We start from the raw sequence: 20722 nt of genomic DNA on the forward strand, positions 1-20722 counted from the left end.
ATGAGGACTGACAACCTGCCGCCACACAAACATTACATTTACATTTAGTCATTTTGCAGACGCTTTTATCCAAAGCGACTTATAGTGCACTTATTACAGGGACAATCCCCCTGGAGCAACATGGAGTAAAGTGTCTTGCTCAAGGACACACTGGTGGTGGCTGCGGGGATTGAACCAGCAACCTTTTGATTTACCAGTTCAGTGGTTTAACCCACTAGACCACCATCTCCTACAAACATAGTCTAGCACACCCTAAAGTCCCATTCAGCCTTTGATTAAACTCGAATGCGGAGTTTGACAGAGCTCAGAATAAGAGGTCCATGGAATGGACTTTCTCAAGCTTGTATGCTTGAGCTCTTATAGAAGAAACACTGCTGACATTACTGTGTAAGTCACACAGTCCACAGGGCACGTGGTCACACGGCTGATAAAATAGCCCGTCGACACTCCCACTTATGTATGCTGAGCTGCTAGATTTAAGGCAAAACACGAAAAGATACACACATACACACAGATTGCACCAGCTTGATAAGGCAGGCAAGATTTTCAATCAGCCCTTACATGATCACGTAACCTTAATTCCACCCTCCGATCTTCCAAAACTCCTAGACAGATAAAAATATCCAAATTTATCTCTGAGAAATGAGCAAGTACATCTGAGTGTTATTTATGTAGTGTTATGGTGGTGTATTGGGTGTTTCATATAGTGGACGATGAATTGATAGACAGGACTGCTATCTATATTTTTTAAATCATAGCATTACAGAAACATGTAAAGTTAAGATATGCTGTTAAACAGAATTTAACTAATGTCACATTTTTTATAACAGAATGTTGTTTACAGCTGTTGTTAACAGTAAAATTCTGTAAAACTACTGCTTTTTTCCCCAATGCTGTTTTCAAACTGATCCCAGACTTATTTAATTATATATATATTTTAAATAATATTTTTTTCATTTAAAATATCAACAATTAATATTCAAATGAGGTTAAGCACCTATCATACATAAAATAATATAATTTAACAGTATTACAGGGAAGCAAGATATTTTTTAAGTATTGAAATATTGGCAAATGTGGAAATCACAAGGGTTTGCAGTCAGTAACCGAGTGATTTTAATAAATCAAAAAGTTTTGCATAGTCAAACTTTTACATCGATACTCACAAAAAGAATGTAAAACATATGCTGTTTTATAATTTTACATTTTAAGATGTATTTTAGCATCTTTTAAATTAATTTTACATAATCATATTGTGTTTTTTGGGGATTTAACACACCTCAGAGCTTGCAATAGGTGAAAAAAATAAAAGCTTGACTAGACATAAAACCTTCAGGTTGAACAATGGAAGGATTCATCTGGGAATTGTTATGTGAATCAAATAGAAAGCCAGAAGCTATAAAACTATAAAAACAGACATATAATTGCTGGTCAAACTATAGCACACCAATAAGCAAGTTATCCAAATAAGATCAAGCTATCTATTACTGTACATATGTTAACTTGTAAAGTGTAATCTGATTCACTGCTGTTGGTTTAGGGGGCAAGTAAAGCTAATGTCTATTAGAGAGAGATACCAGAAGCCTGTGAGAATATCACACCGTGATGAGCCAGAGTTAATGTACTGCACCCAGTTTGGGGATTTGGGTGTCTGCTGCCAAGGCAACGCAAGCCAGCAAGTCGGGAGACAGTGTGTCACAAGCTGAGACTGAAGATGTTGGGATGAACTTATCTTTTAAAATACTGATCCATGAACATTGCTGTCAACCCAGGAATTAAAGGAAAAACTGATCACTCACCGTTGACTGTAAGGTGCACCCAGCTCCCGTTGTGAAAGGTGTGGTACTGTTGTTCCAGCATCAGGACCTTGCACTCGTACCAGCCCTGGTCTTCAGATCGAACCCTCTCGATGCGAAGAGATGACTTGCCATGCAAGCTGGTTCGACCTGTGGGGTTTAGAAGCGAGAGGTGAGAGATGCACTTATTAGCAACCCTCACCCAGATCAAAAGTCTGTGCCCATTCATTAACATTTAAAATAACACGGCCGCTTTGGAAGGCCGCTGCCCATGTGTTACCGCTTCAAATAAATCTTGAAGTGTTTCTCTTCACTCTGCTACACACTGTCAAAACTGAATTGAGAGCCAAAGTGACCCAGAGTCACTCCTAACAGTCCCATGAGCATCTATGAGAAATATTTATAACCGCACCAGCAATCCACCATGAAACTATGTTAGCTGGCTAGCTGTTTTCAAGGATCAAGCTGAGAAGGGGATTTATGCAGTTTCTCTGGCAACATTGCCAAACAGATGGAATAAACAATATCAGCACTGACAGAGGGATCGCAAGACAGCAGAGTTTAGGGCTATTATGGGACTGTGTTAAGCCTGCAAAACAACTTGTCCTATTACAAAAAATGACAGTCCCTCAGTGAATCGTACTATGTAAAGTATTTAAATACATGATCAATAAATAACTTACATTTGAGTCACAGCAACAAAACACAGTGATGTTTAAAGCAAAAGAGCGGTCAAACGTTTGGACTATTTTAAAAGCGGTTGGGAAGGGTTGATGTGAACTAGGGAAACACTGAAGTAGGTTAAATACACTCCTCAGGTAGTGACACGCTGGAGGTCAAAACAATACAGCCTGGCATGCTGGTATTTTACAGCGATGGTTAAACAGAGATAACACATACTGTTCAGCAGCAGCTTCAAAAGTGTAATAATTGTATACATAATTAAAGGGACAGTTCACCCAAAAATAAAGATTCTGTCATCATTTACTCACTGTGGAGTTGTTCCAAATCTGTATAAATGTCTTACCGATGAACACAGAGAAAGATATTTGTAAGAATGCTTGCAATCAAACAACTGACTACCATAGTCCAAACATTTTTTAAATGGTAGTCAAAGGTGCCCCAGAACTGTTTGTTTTCTTACATTCTTCAAAATATCTCATTTTATGTTGAACAGAACTAAATAATACAATATTTTCTTTACTACTATGGTAATGGATGATGTCACAGAACTAAAAATCTTTCTTAGTGTTTCTCATAACAAAGACATTTATACATGTTTAAAATGACATGAGGATGAGTAAATGATGACAGGATTAAAAATTTTGAGTGAACTTTCCCTTTAAAGGTCCAGTATATGAAATTTTGACTAAGCTGAAACAGGACTAAGCTGTCGTCACATTTTCTATTTGTTGGTAAAGAAGATAATGTATTTACAAAACATGCTCTGTAGAGTAGTTTGTCCTTTTAGGGCTACTGTAAAAACAACATGGCAAATTCGATGTAAGTGGACCCGCGGTGTATGCGGATAGAAATAGTTTATTCTAAGGGAGGGCTAGTCAACTCGCCAGTTTCAAATAATTGGAGAGACTTTTAAAACGTTGTGCTTTAAGAAATGCATGTCCTGAGACGGCACATCTTTGAAAGTCCAAAATGCTGCTCCATGCAATACAAAAGTAATTCCCGATGCTCATAACGATATACAGACATCTTACAAAGCAATTTGATCGGACTGTCCAAGGACTTTTGTGTATTTACAACATTATATGTCGCGTTCCAAAATGCGTCTTGTGCCCCTGAAAGTAACTGCAGGAAGGGTACACCACGTGAACAGTTATCTCAGATAAACCGTTTTTTAAACTGCATTCATTATGTATGAAAATACGGCTATATTTACGAGAAATAGCAGTCCATCTCCCACAAGAATTTGCACTTCAAAGGATCTGCCCTACTAAGTGCGCGGGGCACATGAATGGGATTGTAATTTACCCGAAGATGCGATGATAAAATACAACTTAAAATACAATATCCCTTTTAATTAAATATCATGTATAGGCAAAAATACCAGATGCAATATTTGTGTGCATTTAAATATATGACCTATAAGTAACAGCAACCAAATCTGCATAAAAGTAACAAAGTGCAGTAAATAACAGAAATACAAAATAATTGAAGTAGTAAGGATACGGTACAAAACTGCCTCGCATCCTATTTATACTTTTGGAATCTGGCCCTCAATGAAAAGTAGTTGAAGAGCCCTGTTCTAAGGTAATAAAAACATAACGCTTCATTATGTAAGGTCTTTGCACCTCTGAAGACGGTTATGAATATTATATTGCATTTCTGTCAATTAATCCTCCAAAAAACTACACAACGTCTTTAAAAAAAGAGATCCACACACACCATGCGACACAACACTATGCGCTAATAACACCATTGCATATTATGCAGCAAACTGTAAAACAATAGGCCCTAAAGCAGTCATTTGCATTATTTATTCATGGGGTGTTACATGCTGGGAAGTGGAACCCTGCCCCCTCACCACAGACATCACAACGGGGCTATATTAGGATAAATTTATGCAGTTATTATTGTTGAACAGTTAATTGTGCAGTGGTACATTAGGCAGTTAAATATACACAAATATTGTCTTATAAATTAGAGTGCTTTTCATCATGTTTATGATTTAAGCTGAGGCAGAGAAGTTGAGAATTTCTGACACATTTTCAGGTTATTTCCAAGCATCACTACATCCTCTTTATGTACGATCAATGAATTCATTTCAGCTATAAGTGGTCTCTTTGTCGCCATATAATCACGACTACACAAATGCCCATTTCATGAGGTTCATACGGAGTCATTTAACAAGCACTCTTTTTGTGGTAGATATCTGATCATGCCTGAGCCATACAGCACACAGACCAGCCTTTCTTAGATGAGAGAAAGTTATACTGGGTCTCACTCAACAAGACGCAGGGCCACTGTGACCAGTGGAGGTTATGGTGCCCATGGGTCAGGGGGTCTGAGGAAATATACTGGGATACTAGGAATATTGAAGACACTATACTAATTTACTCAAAGTATTATGCTGAAAATATAGTTTAAATTTACAGTGTCCTCCCTTTGACCCTTAAAATTAAAGAAAATTTTCACACAAAAATTTACTCCGCCCTCACGTCATCTCAGGTGTACGTGACTTTCTTCAGCAGAACACAATCGGAGTTATTGAATTAGAGTTATATTGAATAATATCCTGGCTCTTCCAAGCTTCATAATGCCATTGAACAGGGTCCACGATTTTGAAGCTCCAACAAAGGCATTCATCCATCATAAAATAATCCAAGACTCCAGTGGGTTGAAAAATGCCTTCTGTAGTGAAACGACAGGTTTGTGTAAAAATATATATCTATATATCAAAACTCTGCATTTGGGAAGGCATGAGTGAGAGTAAATTATGTTACAATAAAAAAATTGGTGAACTATTGCTTTAAACATTTTTTTATTGACAAGCGTTTTATTGTAAATAATCACGTCCAGATACAGATCCATCAAGACAGACCTAGTTGCAGAATACAGAATAGTTTATACAGAGTTTATACATAAAGTGAAGTCATAATGTGTTCCTGGTGCTATGATCATTACCCAGACAATTTTTAAATGGCTCATTTTTGCAGCTTTATTTCCATAAATGCTTTGGATGGACTTTGGATGGAGAGTTTTGTATTGTGAACAGTAAATACACTACAGTTCACTTACAGAACATACACAAAAAAACGCAGGAAAAATTTGTCTTTAGAGAAAATTATGTGAAACTTTGCAGTGTTTTTCTTTAATTTAGTGTTTTAACAAAATGTAAAAATCTGTAAAAAAAAAAAAATCTGTGAAGATACAGATTTTTTACAGTTTATGGAAAAATGTACTACATACTGTAATTTTTTTAAAAACATACCCATTTCAAAAGACTGACGTGAATTCTTTTTTTCCAATACATTTTCCACATTTTTATGTGATACACTACATTTTAAAGGGATAGTTTCCCCAAAAAATATGTCATCATTCACACTCACCCTCAAGTTGTTTCAAACCTTTATAAATTTCTTTGTTCTGTTAAACACAAAGAAAGATATTTACAAGAATGTTAGCAATTTTCAGTTCTGTGACATCATCCACTACCATAGTAGGAAAACAACATTCTTCCAAATATCTTTCTCTGTGTTCATGAGAACAAAGTCATTTATACAGGTATGAAATGACATAACATTTTCATTTTTGGGTGAACTATCACTTAAACTATTGTATGCGTTTCTTAATCAAGCTCCAGGGTTTGGAATATATTAATCTGCTTAAAAAAACACAACTCAGCACTGCACAATATGGTAAAATCAGATGAGGATTCAGGATGAGAGAGGTGAATAAAAACCCCATCTCATTAACATTCACTGTGAATGAGAACCATTAAAATTGCATATCCTGCCCCAAGCCACTTCTGATCAACTATCACAGTTTCTTTGCTTTTAGAAATCTGACATGCTATTAAATTATGGACTTTCTGTCTCCGTTCCTTATCAATGATGTGATTTCCAACCTCAATTAGGAAAGAAAAGGATCATATTTCACCTACCTCTCTTCCCCCCATGCACCACAGACTAAATGCTCTCGCGTCTCCATGTCTGATGCTCTCCACCTGTCCACAGATCTGGACCGCCACATTTATCTACTCAAAAGATAAGAACTTTCTTCAAACGCTCTGCACGTTTCATTTCTTAATCTGTTGACACGCGCCGGCTCTAGCCCTGTGATAAAGCTTTCTGCCCCTTTGAGTGAGATTAAATAATATGTCAAGGCCTGGACTGAGCCCATTCAAACAGAATTGTGTCTCTGTTTCGGTCGGTAGACCATATGGCTGAAGCACCTGCTGCAATGTAACTTAAAACAAACATGCGTTTATGAAACAGGACAAAAATCAAGCAATATCCACCTCTAGTACCAGCATTGTCCCTAATGGTACTACAGTTGTCTTGTGGTATAGTGAATAGCAACATATGAGCCTACCGGCATACTCGGGGTCCACATGGGGAGGGTAAAAGCGGAAGTTGATGAAGAAGGGGATGGGCACTCCGAACTTGAACCACTCCACCACGTAGGGCTGGCCGTTGAGTGGGTGGGCCACGTCACATCCCAGAATCACGGTCTCCCCAGCGCGGGCCGTCACAAACTGGGGCTCCTCTCTGACTCCGTGGGCACCTGGTGAGAACACACAGATTGGATGAGAACACGCACACTGCACTGTAACTTCTGTGCAGCAGTGATTCATGGGAAGACTAATTTTGGCTGAAACTAGATTTTGGTCTCCAGGCTATTTGCTCTACTGCAGTATCGATTTTAAGGTCAATTCTGCATAAATTAACTCTCCATTCAGATATCCTGAAACTATTTGACCAATCAATATATACACACAATCATTTAATTTTGATTTGATTTGTTTTGGTGAGATATCTAGATATGGAGCTGAATTTGCTGTTTACACTGGGATATCTACAGTAAATAAATCAGGATTATTAAATAATAACTTTCTAAATATCAATCTAAGCCAGTGATTGACTGCAAATTCTGTAGCGGCTACATTTGTCTGTCACCTGGTATAACAAACTACCCAAAAACTTGGTAAAAATGGGATAACTTGCAGGATAAGCATGGTTTGCATCGACCACAATGTTATTGTGAAATTAAGTATTGGATGCCGCTGAAAACATTAACAATACAAACAAAAGGTGTTCGTTTTACTATTCATTCAATGTCAAGATGATCATTTTGCATTATGCAGCTCATGGGTATACAATAAAGTGTAATGTTAACTTTGATACAATAAACTATATATATGCATATACACATTCTGTACATATACATTTAGTGTTCAACAAATGTATTGGACCACCTAATAAAGAGAAAACACAAAAACCTGTTTAAAACCCAAAATGTGATTGTCGTTTATTAGGCAAATAACAAACTGAAACAAATAAAACGTCATTAAACACGTTTTTATAACCAAATTTGAGCTTGCACATATAATTTATCACAGAAGTCAGAATTGAATCAAGCGTAACATTCAACCACTAAAATGTATTTGTCTATTAAGAACTGCAAGTAAAATGATAAAACATAAAAAAGGGCTTAACTAATATACCAATTATATTGCATTAGAAATACTACTGTATATACAGTAAATAGGGTCCATTATATTTATTGTAAAAAATGGGTCTTAAAGCAAAACCAGTTAATGAGAACCTAGTAAAAATGAGTCTTTCCACCTTTGCTACAGTAGCTGTGTCATCCAGACTTAATCTTTCTTCCAGTTTTTAAACCAATAATTAAAAATATCCTCAAAAAAAACTCAGAAATTTTTGTGCTGGACAGAACATAAATTAAAAACGACCTTGGTTTAAGGTCGTTGGCAAGCAAAGGACCGTTTGTTATAACCATCAAAACTAGCAGCGTTATAGGTTTTTTTTAGAGGTACCTGTCATGACAGGAAGAATGTCTGGCTTATTCCAAGCCTAGGTGGGATAAAATGTATTTATTCAATAGACAGCTTCTACTATCTGAGGCAAACCACATACAAAAAGCCTGGGAATCAAATGACTGACTCACGACTGTGATAAGATATTCTCATCTGCAGCTTTCTGCCTCTCTCCCCTCCACTCCTCTATAATAATGTGATGATGAGTGCGGAGCGTCGCCAGTGCGTCCCCATGCATATACCCAAGACTCCCGCTGCACCCGCCACCTACTGCAGCAACGCCTTCTGATTGGCTGCTGGTGACATCACCGGTGAGCAAAACAAGCTTTGGAAGGTATGACTTCACTGTTTGCACGGCTGAGAGCAACAAGCGGGTAACAAGCTGATCTCTCTGCCTTTCTCCCCTGCAGAGTTACTCCAGTTTACGATGAAAGACACAGGGGATCAAGTCGGTCAAACCACTGATACCCGAGAGTAAAAGGATGCACGCTCGCTCCGAGCGTTTTACAAGACAGAATTTAATTGGTTTTGTATGTGTTGCAGTAACCATCTAAACTGAAGAGACAAATATTCTTAAACACGATGTAAAAATAAAGCGAAAGTTGACGTCCACAAATTAGGTTTACACTAAGGATTTGACAGTGCATCATTGTGCGCACCTGACTATTATTTTCACAGATCTCTCTCAACGTTTTAAATGAGATGGAAGGCTGGAGGCACCATCCTGTTCCTTTGAAAATCCCACTTAGAAAAGTAGGTCAAGCAACCCGTAAATGCTGCGAGATTTTAATGGATTTGATTCAGGACAGTGTACTTCCTCTAAAAACACTGAATTAACACCCAGGAGTCATAATATTGCCACATTTTATGACATATTATATTGAAAAAAATCTACATTTCAGACCAAATGATAATTTTTTAAGAAAATATTAATACTGGAAATATTTATATAAAACATAATTGACTACAACTGAAAAAGTATGAGTTCCGTAGTTTTGCCCTGTAAACCTGATGTTATAAAAATCCCTATAAAGACTGTAAGTCAAAGTTTTGTCGGTGTAAGTTTGTTTAGGCATTCAAAAGCATTTAACAACATTCTAACCAGCAAAACTTTGATGTCATATGGCTCTAATATAGAGTGAGAGACTGGCTTGAAACAAAAATCTCGGTCTACAAGTGAAACGACTGCAGGGTTAAAAGTGCTAGTAGACCACATGCTATTGAAATGAATGGAAAACATAACAAACGACTCCCTCCAGATATTACAAATCATGCTTTTGCTAGGCTTTTATGTAAACTAAAGGTTACTGGCTATAAAAAAGTTGCTTTTATCAACCGATACCAACTATTGGCCGATAGATTTGGTGCATCTCTACCTTTAACAGACCTGCCATCACAAGGAAGAAATTGTGTTTGTTTAAACTATTAAACTATTTTACAAATTGAATCTAAAAGTTTGTATTGCTCAGAAAAGTGACTCAAGCATCTGTGTAAGCATCTGCCAAATACACTTCAGAGAGTCTGATTGTTGCATAACTTTCATGCTTGATGATGAGAATCGGTAATCTGCGGCACGACAAACATGCACATCGGATAAACAGGATGGATCCTGACTGCACAATTAAAGCTAGAATAGTCCACCATCACCCTTACAATACGTTTATGATTCTGAAAGTCATCCTCATGTGTATCATTTGGGAATAAAACAAAAAGGAGGAAAATTGGGCACAGAAACATCACTGCAATGTAAATTGACCTTCCTTTGCTGAACAATACGTTGCAGCTTTGTCCACCCTATTCGTCTACATCAGACGATTTTGACAGGGCTGATAAAAACCAAAATATCACTGTGCTTTGGATTCTAATGAAGATTTAATGGCAGTTAAGGACTTGACCAAGTTCAGATCACACCACCTCTGTCATGCGCATCACTCACTGGGTTCACGCTGGGTGACTGTGAAATGTGCTCTCAGTTTTCAAAGAGCCCCAGCTGAGCCCTGTGCACATCTCCTGTTGTCCTGAACAGTCCAGCGCTGGTTTCAGGTGACTTAAACAATCATATGATTACCTGAGCAGACAGCAGATTAAGGATGTTTTTGAGCTTAATATCTTTTTTGGCTTGTGCCACATTTACATATATTTACATTTAATCATTAAGCAGACGCTTTTCTCCAAAGTGATTTACAAGTTGGGTAAACAATGGAAGCAATTGGGTCAACATTAGTACAAAAAAAAGCATAAATGCAACAAAACATGTCTCACAAAGCCTACCACCGTGTACAGAGCTAAGTTAAAAAAAATTGCCAGGAGCAGAGACTTGAATTTGATGTGAGCGACTATAGGGAGCCAATGTAACTTAATGAAGAGAGGGGTGGCGTGTGCTCTCTTCGGTTCACTGAAGACCACTCTTGCTACTGCATTCTGGATCATCTGTAGAGGTTTTGTTGTGCAAGCAGGAAGTCCAGCTAGTAACACATTGCAATAGTCCAGTCTGGACAGAACAAGAGCCTGGACTAGGACGGTGGACCTACGTAGCATGCTCGGATAGGAAAGGTCTAATTTTCCTGATATTGTAGTGGATGAATCTACAGAACCGAGTGGCAACCTGATCTGTGAAGTTTAGCTGATCATCGATCATCACTCTCAGGTTTCTGGTTTGCACCAATTAAAAAGTATGATTTGGATAAAACACTCATCATGTTTCTTTTGTGAAATAGAGCAAACACATGTAATTGCTGTTTGCAGTTACGAAAGGCCTTTAATGCCAAACCATTAATGTATATACACAATAGAGTGGGTATATTCACAATAGAGTGGTGCAGAGATGACGTATGTTTGTGGGCAAAACCGGAAGTTAGCGCCGCATTGGTTCCCTCCACCCAAAGCCTTTGCATTTTTCCATAGACTGTTAGAAGATGGGAAAATAAGATCTGTGATTATTAGCAAAGGTTTGTGATGTTTACATGCTGTGTCTATCTAGATTATATTTACAAATTAAGACATCCTTTGTTGCTTTTGAAGCCTAAATACAATCGGCAGAGTAAAAAGATAACACAAGGCTATAACAGACTACACCACACCACCAAGCCTCCGACAACTTTTTCAAACCTATTTAAACGTATTCCCTGGTAAGTAGTAACTTTATGAATGAATATCCATACACGTTTTCAGAGAATTGTGCCCATGTTGCATTATTCGTGAGATTTATATGCGTGATGACGTCGAACGTACCTGCCAAAGCATGTACAGTAGCAACATGTTAGCAACCGGCATTTTCAAGACACAATACAGGTTAAAAGAATTCACAAGCGGGTTATGTCATAGATAAAAATGATTGTGCAGCCAAGACGTTGTTTCAGGCGATTTACAAAAAACCCATTAAAAAAAACAGAGACTTTATAGACCCATAGACGTGCTGAAATGCTAACTCCCTTCCACGATTTGCATACAATATGTCATCTCTGAGGTACTCCATATAAACAAAAAGCATTGGGACGACCTTTTCTAATGAACAGGTTTGAGTAATTTAGTCATTTCCGTGAGCACAAATCTTAATACTACAGCATATAATGGTATTCTAGAAAACAGTTAGGGCAGGTCCCTTTTCTATTCCAACATGACAATGCTTCTGTGCACAAAGCAAGACTAAAAGAAAGGATTGATTCATTTTCATGATTGATGCTGGTCTGCATAAAGCCCAGATCTGAACACCTTTGAGACAAACATTTATCACCCGAACCAATCAATGACTTGTACACAAGGGTACAACCATTTCAGAACAGAAAAAGGCCCATACAAAACTGTTGAAACAAAGAGGGAAACAAAATAATTTAATGTAGTATTGTATGGTTATGGTATAACATTAATATCTGTTGGATCTGATAGATAAACAGTTTCATTAGGCGGCGTCCCAGTACTTTTCTTCATAGTGTGCATTTACTATACGGTGAATGAAGACAGTATCTCTTGGCCAACCACAACCAATAAACAGCCTCCATAAAGAACACCCATCCACCATATTGGATTCCCCATTTCTATTCCAATTGCCCTGAATCACTTGATCAATGTTACTGAAGAACAGGTAGTGAGCTGTAATGAGAAGTCTCATAAAAACCCCACTTGCCTTGAGCGCCTAGCTTTGCTAAGGATGAATGCTACTTCTGACTGCATCTATAAATAACCATAAATTACTCGTAAGTAATGACCGCAGTAAGATGTGAAAGTTGATGGACATCTAATTGCAAAGGAGGAACAGGGGGCAAAGCTTCAACAGGGCTCATCACATGATCAGAAACCTTAATGAATGAACCAATTGCCTCCCCCCCGACAGCTACTAAACCATATTTTCAAGGTGGATTTCATATTTGACAGCTCGCAGAATGACTTGAAGTGATTGATTGAGATTCATAAAACTGTATAATCATTCATTATCTTTATACTTCATTATGTTTATTGAGGCAGAACTGTGTTAATTGGGGTATATTTTAATCGTGAATAAATTGGACTGAATTAGGACTTACAAAAAATTGACTAAGAATATTATGTTAAGATTATTTCTCAATTGGAAGCACTGTATTTATATATACTGTATTAAAATGTGTTTTCAAAAAGAGGTGGCAACCTTCCGAGCTCTTTCGTGAAGCCAACACGAAAGTGACTTTAATTGCATTTTATCGACTTGCAGCTGGACGCTGGCTCCAAAAGAAAGCAGAATCTCATTGAGCTCCATTTTAAAATGGGCAACTTTACTACAGAAAAAAACGTGTTTACAGCCTTGTACAAAAATGATTTTGGTCTAGACAGTCTTTTCCCCATTTTCGATTATCTGGGAGTGACGCACAATAACGCAATGCCAAGATGGTGACGAACACATCCGCCTACTTTAATTTTACTCTTCACAAACCTACGTGTGACGTCACGGACACTACGTCCATATTTTATACAGTCTATTTTTCAAAAACTGCATCTTTTTTTCCTTGGCGATGGCAAATCATTTTTCAATATTCTTTATGCAACCAAATATTTAGGTATGTGTCTACACATAAAGTAACTTACAAAAACAAACCTACCCAGAGAAATATTCACTGCCTTAATATGCAAAAACAATTAATGTTCTCTTGTTATATGAAAGTATACTATATGTGAAAACCATTTTTGATTTGTATTTGTTTAAAAGGCATAATTTGGTCATTTTGGGTCAAACCTTGGCCGAAAAGACCAAAGCTACTTATGAAAACACTTTAAAGCTTCTTATCATTCTCTACGAGAAAAGTCAAGTGTGCTGTTATGCATATGTTAAATCAATCTGACCTCCAGGTTTAAAAGGTTACTGTAGATGTGAGTCCAAAGGTAAGCTTTTCACCCCTGATGTATGCTGGTATTAGGAGTAGATGTATAAGGGTAGATCAGCATACTTTTAATCTAAGGGACTCAGAGGACAGTGATGGTATGCATACTCCATTTGGCTCTGTGAACAGAATGTGATGTTAACCTAAGGGGTCAACTGGAGTCGAAGACTTAAAAAAGTGCCTGTACATCCCAAATAGACTTTCTTATGAATCTAAATAAAAAGTTTAGTGAAGCTTACTATTACTTTTCCAAGTTCACATAGTACTGCCGGTCTCCTGTCATCACTTTACACACCAGTCTATATACAGTAAGGATGTTTTACTATGATTTCTGTAAAATAAAGATAATATATGGCCGCAAAAAGGGCCATCTAGTTTTACATGTTGCATGTGTCACGCAAAAATGAAAATTCTGTCATCATTTACTCATCCTATTGTCATTTCATGTAAGACTTTCTTTCTTCTGCAGAACACAAAAGAAGATGTTTTAAAGAAAGTTTGCACTGACAACCAGATAATCGTGCCTTAGAAATGTCGACACAAATCCCTAGAAATTATTAGACCTGCAATGAGAAGCCCAAACTTATAAAAAAGTAAACGGATGCTTTTCCTCCCATTAAAAGCAAACAACAATGCTAAAGAGTAAAGAACTAACACTTAAAATGCAACGAGAGGAAATCCCTTAATCGGCTGTTTCCTTCAGCCCTTTAGCACAACACTCTTGAGGAGAATATAATTAATATTGTGTTGCTACAATGTTCTCTGCAGGGGCACAATTGCTGAGGCCTTTTCAAAGAAACTGGTGGCTTTCAATTCTACACTGGACGCTGAAGCGGTTTTAAATAATGTATACTAGATAATCCAAAACAAATACACACATGAGATTTGCACTAAAGTAATGACAATTACCACCTTGATTACATTTAGATGTTTTAATACAAAAAATAAGAAAGCACAAATTGACTCTGGCACGCTAATTTGTTTCATGTTGCTAGCGGTTAGATTAAGAAATCTGATCTTCACAAAGCTCAGCATGTAATACAGATAGGCCGAAAAAGTACCTTCAGCTAAAAATGTGTAGTAAACAGCAAAACCAGACCCTTATGTGGTCAAAATAATGCACATATGTCCCATGCCACACGGTACAGTGGCACCATATGGCCAGATAAAAACCTAATGTTCTGAAAATAAATACGAATTGACGTACTGTTGCATGATAAGATAAAAATAAAGTATTCTAAATATATATAAACTATATAAAGTTCTTGATTTGAGTTCTTTGATGACGCTTTAATCCAGTGCAATTTACAGTCAATTCAATTTATGAACGCACATATGACAAGATTCAGCTCCTCCAAACTCCTCTGTGAATACTGTCTGATTTCCTTCCTGACCCTCCTAGGTGGTGTTCACTTTTCCTTTAGTGTAAATGACTCTGTGTAGTAATGATGTTAGTGGGTGACTCAATAGCAGGCTAAGCAGGAAAAGAAATGGAATATTGGATTTTACTAATACGGTTTTAAAGCCTCTGTGACAATTGCCGTTTTTGATAGCTGGCAGGTAACCAAAAGCGAGCAGAATGCGCCGTTTAAATAAAGACACAATTGGATTATACGATAAGGATTTATTTAATTGCAATGCCAAAAATAATATAATGAAATTACTTTTATGCTTATTTTTCGAACATCATTCTCTGCATTTAAAAAAAATCAAAATCAAATCAAATTACTGTTTTGCATGTACTGAACAAAATTAGCCTAAACATGTTTCTAATAAAGATTATTTTGATGACAGGACTTAGATTCTCAAGTTTTGGGCCAAAATGCCTCAGGAGAAAGTTTGCCCAATTTACAAAACAGTGTATGCTAAACAAACAATATTGCAAGAGTTTGAAAGTTCCCTAGATGCATTGCAGCATGTTCAATTCTGTATTTCTTATTTGTTTTTCTTTTAAAGATTAGTGTTTTAATCCTTGATGGCTTAATTTATGCTTAAAAATTACTGTTGCTGTTATTTATCTGTTGTGTTTAGAGTTTTTCAATAAATGATGGTCTTTGATTGTTACCATGGTTGAGGTTTGTGTGTTCAATGTTCAGTTGTAAGACACAACGGTAAAACCGGTATAAATGCACTCAAAACAAACTGTTCCACAGTTATTTGATCAAAATTTTGTTCTGTTTGCAGAAAACATGTCCAATTGTAGTAAAAGAAAAATTGTATTTTTAATGTTCAGACAACAAATTTTTTTAATATTATGATTGTTCATTAGGTAAACGTGACTATGTTGTGACAACAAATGACTTAAATTTGGGTGAACTTCAGTCTCTGTTTGTTGAGTTAACTTAAAAACCTGCTTGTGATAGGTTGCCTTATAATTTCAAGTTGACTCAATTATTTTCTTTACAGTGAAGTTAGTTTAACACAAACTGCAGTCATACATTTTCACAGGCTAAAATAGCCTTTCACAGGCTTACACAAACATCTTCTGACCAGACTTCATCTCTACTCATCATTAGCTAAACACTTCTTGTTAGTAAGACGCCCAACAGCAAAGACAGCAAATGTGATAAAGTGAAAAATGAGATGTGATTATTGCCTGTAGTATATGGCAGACACCAGCTGTAAATGCTGTACTGTTGGTGAAATCATTCATTTCAAAGTATCATGATTATAGCAGCCACATTTTATAAAATATTAATTTAAAGAAAGTTTATGATACTACAGTTAGGACAAAACCTCCTTTCTGTCGTGACCCAGACAATTCATAATATTATAGAGGATATGCATTGATGTCACTTTCCCATGTGAACATAATGGGACACGCCCTGGGACACGCTCCACTGGGTGGTAAACCACAGAGGAGAACACGAGAAACAAAGAAATTTCAAGCAGCTGGACTTGACGATGATCCTTAAGACTTACAAAGGAAGGTGCCTGGATACTGAAATATTGTGGCGAATTTGCTTTTCCTCATATTGTAGGCATTCATTTTGCTGAGTGTTTTGCCACCCACAGGGGCGCGCTCTGGCATGCTCACGTGGCAAACTGGTTAGCAATGAGACATTGTCTGTGTGAGAGCGCAGTCAAAAAGTGTAATGCATAACTGAGTGTACTTGGGTGCCCTGTTGTATGAAAACATAAAAGAGCCGAGAAAGACAGAGATTGGGGTAAAAAGTCCCGTGGAGACACTTTGATGTCATAATGCAGCAATAATTCAGTTTCGCATGATATTTGAGTGGATTTATACGAAACGGAGCATAACCAAATCAGAAGATGGTTTTCTCAATGGTGTGCTTTGATAAGAAAGAAAAGCTGCCCTTCTAGGTTAGACAATTACTGTACAAACCTTTTGTCCCCTTAAAACCTTCACATGCTAACACATTTGACTAATTTTAAACATTCTTTAAGTAGGATTTAATCCCACAGTAATCCAAATCCACATATTATCACACCAATTGTTGTGCTAAAATATGGATTTGGACGAGAAGAAAAAAATGATTACAACAATACCCATTCAAAACAGAAGACTGTAAGACCAAAATGAAGTCATTAAATCCTATCAAACGTATGAATAACTGAGACAAAAACAGAATATGTGTGGAAATTATTCCCAAACAAATGCAAATTCGGGTGAGCATTGGCAGAAGACGCCCACAATCCTCTGCATTGGCTAGCCTTATATAAGCAGTAATATATCTCTCTATTTCTATCTGACAGCTATTCCCTGTTTACCTCACCTTAACCTTTTTACTATGTGCACCTCATATGCTTTTCATATGCTGTGGTTCATTTCCCTGCTCTGATGAGAAAAGAAAAAGCAAAGAGAACAATCTAGCAGACTTCTAATGGTGAACAGCAGAAATTAACATGTTGCTTTATGGTTCGATAATTCCCACTTCAACCTGGAATCTTCAACAACGTCTGGATATAATAACATTAAAATTAATTAATAACATTAAAACATGATTCTCTCATGAGATAATAAGAAATATCATACCCACACACACAAAAAACAAAGCATATAGAAAATCCCCAATGAGACTAAACTGGCTCTTGTTTGAGCAGTGAGACCTGATACATTGTGAGAGCTCATCTGCCTTTTGCAAAATAGCAATGTGCCTGTGCCAGTCCACAAAAATGAAAGCACACGGTGAACACTGTTCCTTTCATATCCCCAATATGGGTGCTAAAATATGACTTGGTGTCAATCTGTCAGGAGACTTTTCTGTGAATTTGCACATAGCAAGATGTGTCTTGACAACAGTACTTTCCCACGGTTTGACTAAACACAGAGTTTCTCAGACTGTAATGATGAACGTGGCATCTTTAAAAGACCATGTGGACTTTTTAGTGGCATCTAGCAGTGGGGTTACAAATTTTAACCAATGGCTCACTCCACCGCTCGCCCTTCCCTTTCAAACCACTACGGAGTCTGACACAGAACAAAGAAACACCAGAGTTTCGCCTCTTGTTCTTCTATACTCTTTGGTATTTACGAAACACGCCCTGTAGAGTAGTTTTTCCATTTAGGGCTACTGTAGAAACAACATGCCCACTGTAACATCTCATTGTAACACCCACTCCACTCCAATTAAATTAAAATCATATTGTAAATTATAAAATATTCTGCATGGCCGGAAAGGCAAACACCTGCTCAAACTGGAAAATTATACACCAAACACCGATGCTATATCAATAGCATTATTTTCGATAGCAACCCACAGAATGCCACAGATCCATTGAGCTTACTCTGATATAAAACGCAGACTAAAATTACTTCAGCAACAAAAATTAAATAGCAGGATTAATTAGAATACCAGGCTCTACTGATGCCAGGTCAGTGCACTAAGCTCTCAACATCTGCCAGTCATCCGGAGCAGGATATCCATGTTAAACCATATTCATGGCCCAGATGACCTCTGACTCAGAGGAGTGAGAGACCGGGCAGATATGATTGGAGTGGGAGGATAAATAGATAGGATTTGAAGGGTAAAGTGAATCGAAGATGGGCGCCATGCCATGAAGAACAGGAAGAGAAGGCAGAGGAGGAATAAGTAGCTCAGGATGGCCTGATCCATCAGAACTAACCTTCAGTCTGTGAGAGTCAGCATCCAGCATCGCAGAATCGCAGATCTATGCCTGAATAAACATCTGGATTTGTGGCAAATGATGAATCTAATTTGAACAGATCTACAGCCAGACTGATAGATGGAGAGAGATGGATCCTCAGATACAGATCAGTCCAAATTGATTGACTGAAATATGGGGAGTAAAAATGAAGTTGGGCCTTGCCTTGCTGGGTTGAGAGAGATTGAGAGAGATGCGGTGACAGCAAAAAACGAGAGTTTCCTGAGCAGGGAGTCGTCGGTAGAGCACAGAAGTATCTCATAGCCAGAGTATGAATGTTTAATGGCTGTGGTGGAGCCGAGCGAGAGGAAGTTGGGTCGCTGCATCAATGGACAGCTGAAAGATGACACGCAAGGGGAAGTGGTCTAGTCAAGGGGGTTTGGAGAGAGGCGATCAGTATGCTGTCTGGCAGCATGCAGGGCCCACGTGCTTTCGGCCGGGTCACACACACACAAGGTGCAAAATGATTCACAGTAAGTAGGATTGCCTGACACACGCTGATGTAAAATATGCAATTGATCTAAATCAAAGCAATTTTACTTCGATGAAGACTGGCTCATGTCAAATGACATAATGTCATTTGGCAGATGTAGAAAATATTTTTTTTTCTGTATCCAAAACTCATTGTCAGTCTTCTCTATCAGAATCTGAAAGTACACAAGAAGTCTGACGTCTCAATCACTCCCTTTCTGATTATGACAGCTTTCTTACAGCTGATGATAAAACTCTCATCACATGTGTCTGTCTAAGTAGGTCTTAGATGAAGACAGACGTCTGGCAGTGTTTGCACAGTTCTCCCTCCAACCTCTTACTCATACTTTAAAAAGCAGACAGTGTTACAACAGTTTGTGAGTGTATGATGGCCATGCAATATGACATCATGTTATCACAAAAATATGTGTACTGTGGAATGGAAACTGTGGGAAGTACAGTGGTATGATTAAATTCCGGATGTTGCCCGATTTTATTGTATCCTTATGTAATGTAACACCATTATATTTCTAAAGAAAAAGGCACGCATAACAACAATTCTGTCATCATTTGTCATAATATTGTATAAAAAAATCTAAATGACTGTATGCCTCTAAGTCTAAAATAACAGCAAATGTGTTTGTTTACCCCGTTTTTTTAATGACATAATTTTATTTTTGGGCCAACTAAACCTTCGATACAATAAATATGTGAAATACTTGGACTGAAACCAAACACAAATGGGTTAATAATCAATAATTGATAGCATCCCTGAAAAGAAAATACCGAAAACAATAGAATTAGTCAGCTAGTGTAAAATGGGGCCAAGGTTGCCAAATAACTGAACGGTACGGTATATAAAAACCTTAATATTTTTCATATTTCATGTAGCTCAAAATCACCGTTTTGTACACGGTTGCAATACATGTACTCTACTTCCTCAAACCACTAGAGAAGAAAAATTGGGTCATCAAACCAAAAACTATTTACTCTGAAGGGTCCAGTGTATGAAATTTAGCGGCATCCAGCGGCGAAGTTGCGGATGAAGTTGCAACCAACGGCTCACTCCAACTCACCCTTTCAAAACACAACGGTGGTTGATACAGAACTTAGATGTCATTTACAAAGCTCGCTATGAAGAGCAGTTTGTCCATTTAGGGCTACTGTAGAAACAACATGGCAAATTCCATGTAATGGGACGTGCAGTGTATGTAGATAGAAATAGCTCATTCTAAGGAAATAAAAACAAAACCCTTCTTTATGTAAGGTATTTATACACCTATGAAGACATAGTTATGTATATATTGTATTTCTGACAATAGATCCTCCAAAAAATTACACATTGGACTTTAACTATACAATACACTCCCACACAGCCATTAGTCCTCTAATATTCAGCACCCCCACCAATGCATTACTGTCACATGGTCTTCGTGGGTCACCATTCTCACGACAATCAGAAT

At 37.4% G+C, this 20722-nt stretch overlaps 1 protein-coding gene across 4 annotated transcripts in view; it reads right to left on the minus strand.

The window, feature by feature from the left end:
- igsf9bb (immunoglobulin superfamily, member 9Bb) overlaps nt 1-20722 on the minus strand; it is an 84981-nt gene that overhangs the window by 55726 nt on the left and 8533 nt on the right. For all 4 annotated transcript variants that reach the window (XM_056731707.1, XM_056731708.1, XM_056731706.1 and 1 more), the window contains exons 2-3: nt 6849-7040; nt 1800-1946 (exon numbers count right to left, since the gene is read on the minus strand). In XM_056731707.1, the coding sequence (XP_056587685.1) occupies nt 1800-1946; nt 6849-7040 (339 nt within the window). The remainder of the gene's footprint in view (nt 1-1799; nt 1947-6848; nt 7041-20722) is intronic.

The sequence above is a fragment of the Triplophysa dalaica genome, chromosome 19, assembly GCF_015846415.1.
Source record: "Triplophysa dalaica isolate WHDGS20190420 chromosome 19, ASM1584641v1, whole genome shotgun sequence".
NCBI classification, from domain to species: domain Eukaryota; kingdom Metazoa; phylum Chordata; class Actinopteri; order Cypriniformes; family Nemacheilidae; genus Triplophysa; species Triplophysa dalaica.